This window comes from Ranitomeya imitator, chromosome 4 (genome assembly GCF_032444005.1).
Source record: "Ranitomeya imitator isolate aRanImi1 chromosome 4, aRanImi1.pri, whole genome shotgun sequence".
Classification (NCBI taxonomy): Eukaryota; Metazoa; Chordata; class Amphibia; order Anura; family Dendrobatidae; genus Ranitomeya; species Ranitomeya imitator.
Genome location: NC_091285.1, coordinates 584,615,887 through 584,631,712, shown reverse-complemented (window position 1 = coordinate 584,631,712; position 15,826 = coordinate 584,615,887). Strand labels below are relative to the sequence as shown.

General features: G+C 41.7%; 1 protein-coding gene across 2 annotated transcripts in view; it reads left to right on the top strand.

The window, feature by feature from the left end:
* RASGRF1 (Ras protein specific guanine nucleotide releasing factor 1) overlaps positions 1-14,810 on the top strand; it is a 109,005-nt gene extending 94,195 nt beyond the window's left edge. For both annotated transcript variants that reach the window (XM_069766478.1, XM_069766477.1), the window contains exons 19-27: positions 2,063-2,175; positions 5,200-5,260; positions 9,237-9,340; positions 10,337-10,421; positions 10,879-11,076; positions 11,617-11,696; positions 12,183-12,300; positions 12,662-12,730; positions 13,551-14,810. In XM_069766478.1, coding sequence (XP_069622579.1) covers positions 2,063-2,175; positions 5,200-5,260; positions 9,237-9,340; positions 10,337-10,421; positions 10,879-11,076; positions 11,617-11,696; positions 12,183-12,300; positions 12,662-12,730; positions 13,551-13,643 — 921 coding nt within the window. In that variant the 3' untranslated portion in view covers positions 13,644-14,810. The remainder of the gene's footprint in view (positions 1-2,062; positions 2,176-5,199; positions 5,261-9,236; positions 9,341-10,336; positions 10,422-10,878; positions 11,077-11,616; positions 11,697-12,182; positions 12,301-12,661; positions 12,731-13,550) is intronic.
* Positions 14,811-15,826: the final 1,016 nt, after the last annotated feature.

Here is a 15,826-nt window from a genome sequence, read left to right as displayed (position 1 = left end):
TGAAATGAGCGTCATGCTTCTTTTCAGAGAGGGGGCTGTGGCAGTGACTGCTGCCTCTGCCCCGTGCTCTGATGATGGTTCATTTCGGGGAGAGGGCTGTGGCAATGACTGCTGCCTCTGCCCCATGCTCTGATGATGGTTCGTTTCAGGGAGAGGGCTGTGGCAGTGACTGCTGCCTCTGCCCCCTGCTCTGATGATGGTTCGTTTCAGAGAGGGGGCTGTGGCAGTGACTACTGCCCCTGCCCCCTGCTCTGATGATGGTCCGTTTCAGAGAGGGGGCTGTGGCAGTGACTGCTGCCTCTGCTCCTTGCTCTGTTGATGGTTCGCTTCAAAGAGGGAGCTGTGGCAGTGACTGATGCATCTACCCCCTGCTCTGATGATGGTTCGTATCAGAATAGGGGCTGTGACAGTGACTGCTGCCTCTGCCCCGTGCTCTGATGATGGTTCATTTCGGGGAGAGGGCTGTGGCAATGACTGCTGCCTCTGCCCCATGCTCTGATGATAGTTCGTTTCAGGGAGAGGGCTGTGGCAGCGACTGCTGCCTCTGCCCCCTGCTCTGATGATGGTTTGTTTCAGAGAGGGGGCTGTGGCAGTGACTGATGCATCTACCCCCTGCTCTGATGATGGTTCGTATCAGAGTAGGGACTGTGGCAGTGACTGCTGCCTCTGCCCCGTGCTCTGATGATGGTTCATTTCGGGGAGAGGGCTGTGGCAATGACTGCTGCCTCTGCCCCATGCTCTGATGATAGTTTGTTTCAGGGAGAGGGCTGTGGCAGCGACTGCTGCCTCTGCCCCCTGCTCTGATGATGGTTTGTTTCAGAGAGGGGGCTGTGGCAGTGTCTGCTGCCTCTACCCCCTGCTCTGATGATGGTCCGTTTCAGAGAGGGGGCTGTGGCAGTGACTGCTGCCTCTGCTCCTTGCTCTGTTGATGGTTCGTTTCAGAGAGGGGGCTGTGGCTGCTGCCTCTACCCCCTGCTCTGATGATGGTCCGTTTCAGAGAGGGGGCTGTGGCAGTGACTGCTGCCTCTGCTCCTTGCTCTGTTGATGGTTCGCTTCAGAGAGGGAGCTGTGGCAGTGATTGATGCATCTACCCCCTGCTCTGATGATGGTTCGTATCAGAGTAGGGGCTGTGGCAGTGACTGCTGCCTCTGCGCCCTGCTCTGATGATGGTTCGTTTCAGGGAGGGGGCTGTAGCAGTGACTGCAGCCTATACCACTCACTCTGAAGAAATACAAGTATATTAGAAAATAGCTAAATACATAGGGATTTAGAATAAAATTTATTTTGACTTCGGACCACCCGTTTAACATTCTAAAACGTCAATATGATCTAAGCAGCTTGCACAATATCCTGCAGCTGTGGGGGTGGGGAGCTGTCTGTGACATACAGCTAGACTTACCAGACAGAAGAAAAACATTATTTATTACCATATTTACCTTTTCAATCTCTGTATGCACAGCACTGAATCAGCACTTGTGTATATAGATTAAGAATCACTGACTGTGCTTCCTCCTCTGGACCCAGAAGTAGGGAGGGAGCAGGAGCTTCTGGGTCCTAGGAGATCTAGCAGGCTCTGCTAGACAGGCAGGCAGCTGAAATTCCCCTGTAAGTGGGTCTAATATAAGAGCCTCGATGAAAGGGAAAATCAGTAATAAAAAAAATGTTATCCCAAAAGTCTGTTAAAACCTTATGGGAGGCACAGTATACAAAATAAATGAAAAAAAAATAGAAACAAAAGCATAAATAAAATAACACTATGAAAAAAGAAACTCTGCCAGTCTGAGTTGCTGTTTCTAGCCCTATCCCTCCTTCCCCCACTCTCCAATTGAAATAAAATATGTCCAATATATAAAAATAATTTTAACGGACTGGAGAAAAGTAATTTAAAATGTTTTTTAACCAGTCCTTTAAGGTTGTATAAAAAAGTAAAAAATTTAGCCCCCTGTATCGCGAAAAAAAAGGGTAAAAAATGAATTGAATATCTGAGCAAAAAAAAAATGTCTTTAAAAGTCATGAATTGGTTAATGCTCATTCTTTTCTAAGTGGTTTCTGTCTTCTCTAGGATTTTGAGACTAACCTGCAATTGAAGAGCAAAGTCATTAGCTTCCTGGAGGAAGTTATCCACAACCCGGAGCTGCTGGCCCAGGAGAGGAAGGCTGCGGCTAATATTATTCGGTGAGACAGTACACTGGATACTGCACACAAAAGAAAGCCAATATAATTGTAAAATGAGTGCCCAGCCAACACTTAAGCCTCATCCGTGATTGTTCACGAGCTCATAAAAAGGGTCCAAATGTCCTCAGTGTTTTGGATCCGAGTTTCCCCCCAGTAAAATAATAACACCTCTACACACCTCCGGCGCTGTTCTGGCGATGTTAGCGCTGGCTCTCTTAAGGATCACTTGACATTGTTAAGTCACGTGATCCCTGCTGCCAATCAGCGCTGGCTTCACTTTCCCCTCCTTTGGAAAAATCAAGAAATCCGTAGGAAGTGAGAGAACAGCCGGATGTCAATTACATCTGTAGGAGCGGAGAGTGAAGTCAGCGCTGATTGATCTTAGTGATCGCATAACATAACGATGTCTTGCAATTCCTGGGAGAACCAGTGCCAAAACTGCTGGGACAGCGCCAGCACTGGAGGTGAGTATAAGTGTTATTATACTGGGGGGAAAACAGGGATTCAAAAGGGGTTATACAAGTAGTGGAAAACCCATTTAATCAAGGAGAGCACATTAATGCCATCTGTGTGATTTTTTTCAGACCCATAGACTTGTATTGCTACTTTTCATCCTTTTCATGCTGATAAAACACAGACATGTCTCTGTGATTTTTGCACGGACACATGGTCTACAAAAAACACAGCCATGTGAACAGCCCAAAAGACTATAATGGGTATGCCCCACCAAAAAATAAAAAAAAGAGCACTAAACTCAATATAAAACGAATTTTATTGCAATTACAAAAATAAGCATACATCAGAAAAAACGATCTACCAATAGTACAATAGGACTAGGTTAACAGGACAACCATAGAAAACATCCCAAGTCATGTGCAGAGTATTATATGAACTAATATATGGTGAGTATTCATCTTTGCAAATAACCTATAATAGTTATTATAATTAGTCCAAGGAGCAGGTATATTCATTACCTAAACAAGTTTAAAATAATGGGGGGTTAAATACACATCAGACCACACTGGTACCATATAGTCACCCCCATATAATGCCTCACACATGGACTGAGTAAAACTGTCTAACACTAAATAAAGTGCTTACCCATAGTGGCTGTATACTGCACATGACCGGGAGGAAGAACTCTGTCGTGTGTTTCCCAATAGCCTTTTCAAAAGGGAGTATAATTTTTCTGCTGTATCTTTATTTTTATATTTGCAACAAAATTAGTTTTATATTGAGTTTAGTGCTCCATTTTTAATTTTTTTAGTGGGATATTATATGCGGGTTTACTAGTGCTATAAATTGAAATGAAGACTTTCACTTGAAAGAATAGTTAATTGCGGTGTCATGATGCTGCAATGCATGCAGGTAGGTGCAGGCTCCACTAGGTGGCAGTAGAGCGGAAGCAGGACTGCACCTAAACAGAGCTGGCCTGCAGTGCAGCAGTGAGGCTACCAAAAGAGGCAGCAGAATAGTCAAGCAGGCCGGGTCAAACCCTAGACTAGCGCAATACCAAAGGAATAAGCAAAACTCACGGTCAGAGACAAGTCAGGGGATCAGTAACAGTCAGGAGCGGATAAGCCAAAAGACAGAAGCAGGTCAGGATACAAGCCAAGTCAAAACCAGGGAGTCAGCACACTAAAGGGAAACACTGAGACAAGATGGGAATAGGGGAAAACAGAGATAGGGGTTCAGACAGCAAACACAGCTGGACAAATCAGAGCAATCAGAGTCAGCTACAGCAGCACTAGGCAAAAACTATAACTGTCATCGCCTGCAGGAAACAGCAGTGATAAATAGCCAACCTGAGCCCAGACAGAGCCTGGGAAAAGTTAACTCTTGATATGACCAGACTGGGAAAACAGGACTCAAAACCCGGTCTGGATCATGACATGTGGACCATATGTTCTGGTAACATTATGCTGTTTCCATGCAGGTTTTGATGCATTTTTCAGTGTGTTTTTAATTATATGGGGTGTAACAAAGGAGTGTGTTTTTTGGGCATGTTTCATTGGAAAACAAACGCTCGAATGCATCCGGAACAGCCCCAGACGGTGCGATGGCAGCTTCGCCAAAGCTCCGGCCACCCATGGCGGGCCAATTATTGCGCCATTCTGAAACAGAATCATGGCGGCTTCACTGTCGTTCTTGCGGCACCTCTGCCGCCAGTATCACTGTATACTGTTATGTATACGGTCTGTGAATCACTGACAGCACACGGATGGCATCGGGGTGCTCTCTGTTTGGTGTCCTTGATTAACATTACAATCTGTAGCAGAAGTGTTGCAGTTTAATTTTTTTTCTGTCACTGATGGTAAAACTGACACACTGACCAAACACTGATAAAACTTTGCACCAAAACCCTGATGAACAGCGGCTTGTGTTTTTATGTATGAAAAAAAACACGAACGTCTAAATGAGGCCTGATGGTATCTTAGCTGTAAACATCACTTTAGCACTTAATTAACTTTAAAGGAAATCTGTCAGCAGGTTTTTACTATGGATTCTGAAAGCAGCATGATGTGGGAGCATAGCGCCTGATTCCAGTGATGTATCACTTACTGGACTGCTTGGTGTAGTTTTGATAGAATCCTTGTTTTCCCTGTTGTAGATGTAGTTGTGGTCAGGAGCATGAGCTCTGTATAACCCCGCCCACCCCTAATTGGCAGCAGGCTGCCAATCAATGGTGGGGGCAGGTGGTTACACACATTAGCTGGACTGACCTGCACGTGAGACCTAGTCAGGCAGTGATAATCTTCTGCTGATAACATACTGTTGAATTGAAACTACAGCACAGGAAGTGATACGTCGCTGGAATCAGGATCTCCGCATCTAAATCATGTTGCTCCCCAATTACATAACAAAAACCTGCTGACAAATTCCCTTTAATTAGCCTGCTTATCCCATTTTACGAAAAGCTGATCCTCTCTGCTGCAGTTCACCTGCCTGTATTTTCATCTAGACATTAATGGCAGAACAATCACACACAGGAACCTCTTCACTAACAATGTGTTCTATTGGCAGCACATTGACACAGGAGGATCCTGGAGATAGTCAGGTCACACTCGAAGAGATCGAGCACATGGTAAGTCTTATGAATGATAATAATGCAAAAATCAATAGATCTTTTTTGGGGGAGGGATTTTGTCTTGTGTATGCACTGTTAAAGGGAACGTGTCATCTGAAAATTACCTAATATTTAAATCAGGTTTTTGTATCAAATGTAATGTTTTTTACATATTACATTCTATATTGACATCGATATTGGGATGCTTGGCAGAATCTTAAAAAGGAACTGTACGTTCAATAAACTTTGCAGAAATCCATAGTACAGGTGAAACTAAGAAACTTAATAAGCAGAAAAATCATCATCTTTCCAAAATTATCAGCTACTATTTCTCCTGAACTTGTCATCCACTATGAAAAACCTGCTCAAATGTGTCAAGACGGTGCTGCTGTCATGTGACACAGGCCATGTATTTGCATATTTGCTTTCTTGTGCCAACTAGATGGCCCAGCCTTGCTCAGTGCAAGTGTATTGAGCGAGGCCGGAATCAGTCAGAATGTGGCCGGAATTATGCAAATCGCATATTTGCTGTCACATGCCGGCTCCCAACACCAGAGAATCCTCGCAGTGCGCAATGCGCGCAGTGTGAGGATTCACAAGTCTGCAGCCACATAGAGTAACTGCAGACTTGTAGCCTAAGGCCAGACAGACAACGCCTTCAAGAATTGCCCTAAGGCCATGTTCCCATGAACAATCTGCTCTGCATTTTTGCTACATTTTTTACTTGTTTTTGAGTGTATAAACACTGGGATTCTGCACTTAAAAATGCAAATGTCCACAATTTACAATATGGCCGTCATTAATGGGCTGCACTTCTTTAGAGAATATGTGAAAAACAGGGTTTGTTCTTGATGTAATAATCAAGACTAAAAATAAAAGTGACTAAAAAGTCAATTAAAACATGATGTTTATTTAGTGATGAATAAAAACATTTAAAAAAATTCAGGAATGGATACTGGAATGAGAAGGCATGAATACTAACAACTATTATAAGTATAAGCAGGAATACCAGTACCAAGATAATAATATACCCATATGATTAGCAGCTCAAATCAATCTGCTTACCAAGGAGAAAAAACAGAGTCCAAATGTGCTAAAAATTTATATAAATTTGATTCATATTACAAAAAAAAATCGCAAAAAAAGTATGAATACTACAAAATGTGTAATTTATCTGGGTACAATGTGGTTTGATCCACAGGTGAAAAAAGGGGGCCGGAGAATTGGTCAAGAAAGATGGTAACAATATGTTTGCAGCAGAAAACGTGCATGAAGTTGGGAGGGACCCCGGAGGTGTCCATTTCAACCGATGCTACCCATATCAGTTATTGCACAGTATATAGTTAAAAGGGAAATCCATCCAATGAAAAGACAGTGAAACACTGTCTATCATGTAATATCACTGGCTAAATGCTGCATACATTACATGTAAAGACAGGGTGCATTTAATGACAAAAGTATTTACCCATGATCAGTATAAATCCTGCCAAGACCACGGCCACGTTCCTCAACACGCATTTCACGGTAATATCACTTCCTCAGGGGGCGAGAAGGCATGAATACTAACAACTATTATAAGGAGCAGCAAGGTATCCCATACTAATTTTCATTACAAATATTTATGAATTTCAGACACGTGGTCAAATAATTTCCCCAAAAATTAACAAAAAAAGTTATAAGGTGCTAATTCATTCAAACATTGATGTAAAAAGAGATGAAAATGATTTTGAATTGCTCTCAGAGGATTCCCTGTATGAGAATAAGTACTGTAGATGGCTGTACATACTAGAATTCTAAAGTGCACATCTTAGGACAGAAAATAAAATGAGATGTACCGGTATATAAAATCCCAAGATTTTAATAAAGCCTAAACATCTTCCCTCTAAAAGGGCCACACACGAGTGGACATTATAGTTTCAGTGCTTGAATTCTTATGTCTCTAACAGCCTATACCCAGGAAACAGAATATTAGCAAAGGATATCCAAAGATGGAATGCTGGGTATACCCTACATCAGCTGCAATGAGAGGAGGTGTTTAAAGCTTCCGCCTCCTGGCCCCGGTTTGCGCGTTTCACCCTGCTTCTTCAGAGGAGAGGCGGTTAATCTGCAGGTTTATAGTGTTATAATGCTGTCTGGCGCCTGCACGCAACTGAATGCAGAGGGGGGAAAATGATCTTTATTCTCTCCGCCAGCATTCGGTTTCAGTCATGGGGGCGGCGCGGGTTCAGTCACCACAGAGTGTCCGCAGTAACTGCGCCCCCGGCCCTGACTGACAGCTAAGCCCCAATGTAAAGCCAGTGTCAGTCAGGATCGGGGTCGCGGTTACAACGGCCGCTCTGTATACTCGCCCGCCTCCATGACTGAAACCGAATGCTGGCGGGAATAAAATACATTTTCTTCCTGCTGTATTCGGCTACGTGCAGGCGCAGAATAGCATAATAAATCTGATAACCTGAAGATTAACTGCCTAGCTGCAGGTTAACAGCTTTATTTCTGGTGACAGGTTCCCTTTAATCTTCAGGGACATGAATCTGTCCAGTCAGGGAGCTGAAGGAGGAACTGTTCAGCATCTTCTGCTCTATAACCTTCTGCCGGCAGATCAGGCTCCATGTCTAATGTGACAGACACAGTGAATAGCTGCAGCAGCCAGTGAAAGTGAGGAGAAAAATGAGGAAAGGATTTACATCATGTAAAGAGATTAAATAAGATTAGAAAAATAGGCCTGCGCTTTTTCTCCTCCCCGTGTGAGATGCTGTGTTGTATAAGAGGTGATGTGTTTGAAGAAAAAGCAGCCCTCACTTTCTAATATCATATATATATATATATATATATATATATATATATATTTCACACTCTATTCCCAGAGTTTTTAGGCATAACATAAAGTATAGACTGAGAGAGGGAAAAAGAGAAGAAGTACAAACCAAAAACCAATAGAGATACACAACTCAAATCATGTTGAAATTTTACTAATTCTCTGAACATGGTGAATTTGAACAATAGCTGCTGCCATTTTACACATTGCAGAAGATTTTATCAATCAGAGAAGGTTCTCATGACTTGGCGTTCGGGTGAGATTCCCCATACTACTTTGCAGTGATCAAATCAAATGGTATAGTACAGCCCATCTGGAGGGACTATCATAGCCTGTATAAAAGCCGAGGCAGGGAGTGCAGCAGCCATGTTGTAGTGAATCTGCATCTTGAGAGGACGTCACAGCTTAATAATAGAGATGTGGAGAGAAAGCTATAAAACACTGAATAAACATTACGAATAGAGTGTGTGACAGCACAGCAATGAAGAACAGTTACCATTAGTGATGAGCAAATGTGGGGATTCCCTAACATACAGGCAATCCCTGCACGTGTTCAGGTTGTCTAGCAGCTTCAAGTCATGCAGCTGCGGAGACACAAACATAATCTACAAGCACGCCCAAGATACTCGGAAAACACCCGAGCATGCTCGGAAAACCCGAGTAACGAGCGCACTCGCTCATCACTAGTTACCATTGATTTGCCTACAGCTATATATCTTGAGGCGACTTAGATAATAATTACTAAGGTGTTTATAATAAAAAGCTAAGTAATACTCACTTTGGTTATTCCCTAAAGATCATGTGCTGCTGCATCTTGAGTCACCCATCAGTCTCTGTATGCTGCCTCCAGTGGTGATTGCTGGATTTGATACAAAATGTAAAGGTCTGGAAGCCATTTTAAGGCCTATTACTTTCCCAATACTACTCACACTTTTTGAGTATCGTGAGATAATAGAGATAGTTTCTCATTGGCCATATCCCATGACAATTCTTATTTAACCAGATGAAAGAAAACTTTTAAAGGGAATCTGTCAGAATTTCACACCCTAAACTATTTAAATGTGCATGTAGCTGTTTGAAAGACATAGCTGGTCACACATCATAGGGGCTATCAGTCAAGCAGGAGTCAGACTTTTCTGACTAATACTATGAAGTGTACAGTATGCATATACTTTGCAGGTCTTGAACACGCCGGTGGAACCATTCGAGTCTCTCTCTGCTCTGGAGATTGCAGAACAAGTCACGTTATTAGATCACCTGATTTTCAAGAAGATCCCATACGAGTGAGTAACACCAACCTATTATACCAGAATATGGCCCAGATTACTCCATATATACAAGACGTCATCTGTCAGTGTGCTGGAAACACTGTTTGGTCTTATCAGCCTGTAGTTGTGTAGCCTAGATGAAGAGTCAAAATACTTGGCTTGGCCTTTAAAATATTTACTAGTTATTGATTTTTTAACCCGTAGAAATGTTTAATCTGAAGCGGAGAAGGTTTAGTCTATGGCTACATGTCAGCTCTATCAACATGAAGATTGTGGTGTAGCGTTGTATTGATGATGGTCAGTGGGGTTGTATTGTTGTGACCCAAGAACTATGGTGTCCACAATGTGGCTATCACAAAAAAATCCAAGACTGTTTGCCCCTGTAAAGCAAATTATGCGCATGCGGGTTGCCATATAACAGCTCTTACAGCAAGTCTTGAAGTCACAGAAATGTTCTTGGTCATGCAGTTTTCGTGAAATTGCTGTCACTCTTTCAAAGTGCATCTCCAAGGAAACCTTCCCAAAGTATGACCTGTCCAATTAAAACGCTGCCAAAAAAAAAATCTTCAAAAACTCTTCAAAACAGCTTCAGGAAACAGAAAACAGAAAAACTCCTCCAAAATCTGCCCCCAAAAAGGAGTTCCCTAGAGTGTTTTCTGCATAAAACCTCATTTTTGAACTGCTGAAACTTAATGTGAACGTAGTCTTAGTCTTGTGGAGAGTTTTAATATTCAGAAGTTCTAAGATGATTTCTCAGCCTGTGATTATAAGATCCTTCTGTTTCACAAAATAACACCATCAGAGTAATGGATCTGGAGAATGGGAGATGTCTCACTATACATGGTTGTCTATGAGACGTCTCTCCAGGTATGGCTGGTTATACAAGTTTCCATTCCATTGGTAAGCAGTCATGATCCTTTGTTCCAAGTACCTATTTATATTCTTATGTCATCAGTTCTACTAGTTAAACGTATTGGTTTTCTAATCTTTTTATTGGTGTTTTTCCTACAGGGAATTTTTTGGCCAGGGCTGGATGAAAGCTGACAAGAACGAGAGGACACCCTATATCATGGGCACAAGCAAACACTTCAACCATGTAATATATTTCAAATGCATAAAAAGCAGATTATGTATATAGTCAGTAGAGGTATAATACTGAGTAAGTAGTGTACCCATCCATATACTCCTGTAACCTGGCTGTATTGGTTATAAGGGTTGGGGCTCAGTGGCCGGTTGTGGCAAAACCACAGAATACTTAATGCTGCAATCCCAATGTAGAGCCCTATTCTTATAGTTTTAGGGTTGAAGGTAGACTTAAGTCCATCTAGTTCAACCTATAGCCTAACATGTTGATGATCGAAAGGGAGGCAAAAACCCCATAGGGTAAACACTAGTAGCTCCATATTAGGGAAAAATTCCTCCCCGGCTCCAAATACAGCAATCAGACTAGTTCTATGGAACTGAATTATTCTCCATGATAAATTGTTGTGTATACCTAATATGAGAAACACCAAGTTTAAATGACATAGTAACCAGGTATTTGAATGTGTCAGATGAGTAACCTGATTGCCACTGAGATCCTGCGGAGTGAAGAGCCAGCCATACGAGGGTGTACCATTGAGAAGTGGGTGGCAGTGGCCGATATTTGCCGGTGTCTACACAATTACAATGCTGTTCTGGAGATTACTTCTTCACTGAATCGGAGCGCTATTTTCCGTCTCAAGAGGACCTGGATTAAGGTGTCTAAACAGGTAATGCAAGGTGTCAGATTATCAAAAATAGTTCCTGCATGTACTACTGATCTTCAGTGAGGGCCTGAAGGCAAAACCAGCAGAATTGGAATTCTGAAAATTAGTCATCTAGGGGGCATTGTGCTTTGAGTGGTAGGTGGCATTGACAGAGAGAACAAGCCACTATTATCAGGACATTTAAATATAGGCCTAGGTTGGTGAACATACGTGTCGTCTTATCCCCTGGTAAAAGAAAGTGAAACTTTGAGGTCCACCTTGGCATTTCTCTTCTTAGTAAACGTCCGATGTCTCCACAACCAGTGCCTTTTCAGGCAATCAGCATTCCAGGCTTTTTTTTTCCCAATACCAGATTAACAAGAACTATAGGCCATTGGGTCTGGATTTTGGGAAGTTTTACTTGGACAAGATTGGTTTTCATAATTCATTGCAGCTCGCTAGGTTTCTAGATTCGATACTGGAATATTTTTACTTGGTGTACTGAATTTGTGATAAGTGTAATAATTTATTTACTTTAATTCTGAACCATGGTTATTTTTTTAGACAAAGACCTTAATTGACCGACTTCAGAAGTTGGTGTCTTCAGAAGGGCGATTTAAGAATCTCAGAGAGGCCTTGAAGAAGTAAGACTTTTTTTCCTTTTGCTTAATTATTGCATGTGCATCTGACAGATACATCGGTTTAAAAACTGGGTTTTACATGCATTACAGGAGATTTTTCATAGTGTAACTTTTTAGTAAAGTGTACCTGAAAGCATGAGCTGCAATGGAGACTCGTGAGGTTTGATTGGTCCAAATGCTGAGATCTTCATTGATCACTAAAACAAAGAAGGAGAAGTTCTCAGACTCAATAGAAAGTCTGTGGTGCCTCTATCACCTGTCATAAGTTTTCTGAAAATTCTACATTTTAAGCACAAACGTTTCCGGTTTCAACATTTTTTTTTAGCAGCTAATTTTTTATTATAATTTTCAAATAATAGAAACAAAGACAAAAATAACTGGTTTCGATATTTATTCTTTGTACAACAGTGATTGGCACAGGTACCTGCTTTACATGAACTGTTTATAATTTCACCCCATAATTTCACAAGCTTTCTCTTCTGTCACCAGCTGTGACCCTCCCTGTGTGCCATACCTGGGCATGTACCTGACAGATTTGGCATTTATAGAGGAGGGAACCCCGAATTACACAGAGGACGGCCTGGTCAATTTCTCAAAGATGAGGATGGTAAGCTATATACAAAAACACAGCAGACAATGTTTATGAATCAATGAATGATGTGAAAGAAATGAGATGGCAATGTTTCTTCATTTTTGTTTTACTAATTAAAATATGCCATAAAATATGATCATTGCAATATATTAAGAGGATAAAAACGTTGATCCTAGTGCTTCTTTAAGGACATTTTTATTTTAAACACTACAGGATATTTCTATACATATATCTCCAGAACAGGCGCAAAATATATTTTCCTTTGATTTTCTTTTTTTCTATAGTTGTTCATTATAGTCGTCATTATAGTATTTGCTTCCATTATCTTGCTGTTTTCTTAATTCTGATTTATTCAATGAATTGTATCTGACTCCAGATTTCACATATAATTCGGGAGATAAGACAGTTTCAGCAGACATCCTACAAGATAGAGCACCAGCCTAAGGTAAGTAAGCCAGCCACAGCAATAAATTAGTCATACAGATCTAACTCTGACAGCTATTTCTCCCATCATTGCCATACCTATTAATGCTTGTCTCAACAGAACTTTTACTTGATTTTAATGAGGAAAGTCGCTGCCAGATAGATTTGATGATGGTTTATTTCCCAGAGAAACAAAAGGGTCGGCCATCCAAATTCAAACTCCTCCACTCTTATCTGCCCCTTGATCTCATCTGGCGGAGAGTCAGGAGACCCCATGCACATTAGATTTTCATCCAGTGCTTAAGATATTGATAGGTTTGGCCAACTATAACCTAATATGTTTAGGGACCTATTATCCGGTGACAAAAAGATAGAAATAGTGGGGTTTACTGGTTTTAAAAACTTATTTCCGAATAGCAGTGTAAGAATTCTAAATAGATATTGGAAGATTTATGTCTATTGTAGCCGAAATTTGTAGTGGTTACAAAAAAGGTCTCTCACTCTAAAGCCTCGGTTTTGAGCCTTATGCCTATTAGGTCCCATTTGGGGGGGTAGTTTTTTTTAGTGGTATTGGGTGTGTGTGGGGGGGGGGGGGGTTGTCACTGTCCTCAAACTTGTTGGATTTCAATATGACTGATCCTTTTGTACTGAAGGAAGATAATCTGCAACCAAAGTTGTCTGGCAAAAAGGTACCAAGAGTGAAGGAGAGCAGATTATATTTGAGCCCGTAGGGCACGTATGGCCAGAGCTTCGATATCACCTAATGGACACTATTTTATAGGGTTCAGTAACGGAGATGTAACTGCACATGTGTAACCATTAAGTGTTTGGTTTTTTTTCAGGTTACACAGTACCTCTTGGACACCACAGGAGTGCTGGATGAAGAGGGTCTTTATGAAGCTTCTCTTCGGCTGGAGCCCAAACTGCCCACTTGAAATTTTGCTATGTTTCATCTGCCTGTATCATATTGTACAGACCCCCCACGCCTCTCGCCAGATCCTTTTATGCAGGGGTCACCATGCAGGGGCAGAGATGTCTGTGTCTCCAAACATCCCAAACACCCAGCTGCTCCTAATGGAGGCCCCACAATGCCCTCACATCCAATGTTCCCCAAAGACACCCCTAGAAAGAGTGACCAGGGTGGAGACTGGGATACCTCTCACCAGGAGCATTGGCTTAGTGCACATGTGCACTGCTGGCTATGACTGAACAGTTGCTGCTGCCTCTTATTGACTGTAAATTTTAGAATAAAGCAACATGTCGATGTGCAGCATCTCGCCACCAAACCTGTGGTCTCCACTTCCGCCACCATGCTTGAATGGAGGGGTTCATAGCTCTGTTTTGTTGTGAGAGGGAGGTTTCTGCAGAGAATTAAAGAAAAGAAAGGGTTCATGTAATATTCTCCATTATGGATAAATGAAAGGAGATCTTATTCTACAGCAAAATAGGGCATATTGATAATAGCAATGTGAGTACACCTCTGCCGTACAGAACCAGCTCCATGAAATGACTAGTCTCATGCCTTCGAATGGCACAGCACATGTCCAGCAGATTTGTAAATTTTGGACTCTACTCCAGCTTTGTCTTGTTGACGTTGAGCAGTAGTATATGTCCACGGCTGCAACACAGAACAAAAATGCACAAATGATCCGGATAAGAGGTATAACGGCCTACAGCTTAATAGCTGATATAGTGGGCTGGTCCTATGGCTGCTATAATGGCTGAGAATTCCAGTGCTTTACTATCAGAGTGTCATAGCAAGGTAGGGAGCTACAGCAGATAGCTTATGGCAGTGGCTGCATATGGAATTGGCTCAGCCGTGTAAAGGGAAGGTGTGATGCTGGTGTAGGTAGAGCATCCACAGAATGGTCATATTAATCAGCCGGGGAGGTCCAACAGTGTTGACAAAAATTTGCAGCTACATTTTGTTTTCTTTATTTTTTGTACTATAAAGTGTTTCCTGATTACCTCTCGCTAATAAATCTTTTATCTCAGGGTTACCACTAATTTAGCTCGTTTATTGAGATCTGCCAAACTGTTATTAGACTCTATGGTCAGAAAATATGACAAGTTTAATATTAAAGTGTGCGATATGTGTGCGATCATGCGGTGGCCAAAATTCTGGCCACTATTAGGGTCTAATTACTTACAATGTATAAAGGAAAGATATTCTTGCCATGTAAGGAAAAGATTTTGGGGCCGATTCATCAAGACTGGCGTAGTCCACGTTAGTGCTACTGGAGTACAAGGCGCCAAATTCATTAAGAGGCGTAATGAATTCAGCGCATCTGCTGAGTGACGTTCGCCTCTGTGCACTGCACTAGATATGCTACTCCAATCAGGGACTGCAGTACATAATGCTGGCACTTTTGATGAATTGTGTACTCAGCCACACCGTTTTATTCTACGATCTGCCTACTTTAAAAAAAAATTAAAATTTGCGAAAGAATGACATTTAAATATAAACAATTCTCCAGAATTCTAAAGTAAATTGTTTGATGAATCGGCCCCTATATTCCCACAGATTTACCCCGCAGCACATGGTTATGATAGCCATATAGACCAATTTTAATAAAATAAAGCCAACTCTAGTCTTTTTCAGGGTAAATGTTTTAGTAATTTAGTTGGTGTGGGATGTACGCATTGAATGACGGGGAAGGTTATGGATGTCATGATAATGTTTGCAGGAGATATAACACAGGTCACCGATTTTAAGATACTAATGCAAGAAGTGAAATGCTCCACAGCAGGAGACTGCATTGCTATTTGGTGATGAAAGGGTTTTTCTGTTTTAAACATTTTATCAGCCCATAGGTTTGTGCTAAATTAGCCTCCGCAGGTACAGCAAAGCTTCTCCGTGACTGCCTCTGCTCTTTCTTATCTGGCTGCAGCAGAGTTGTGATGACTACAGCGCAGGTGACTGTTGCAGCCACGGTAGACAGCATGAGTCTGCTGAATCCGGTGATTGGCTGCAGTGGTAGCAAGCTTATGAGCAGAAAAGAATTTAAAAAGGTTAAACCCCTTTAAGGCTAGAGCTACATGAAGAATGAGATGTCACATTGTGACATTGCCTCTGAAGATAGTTAATTATGATGTGTTTCGGCCCTTGATATGACCA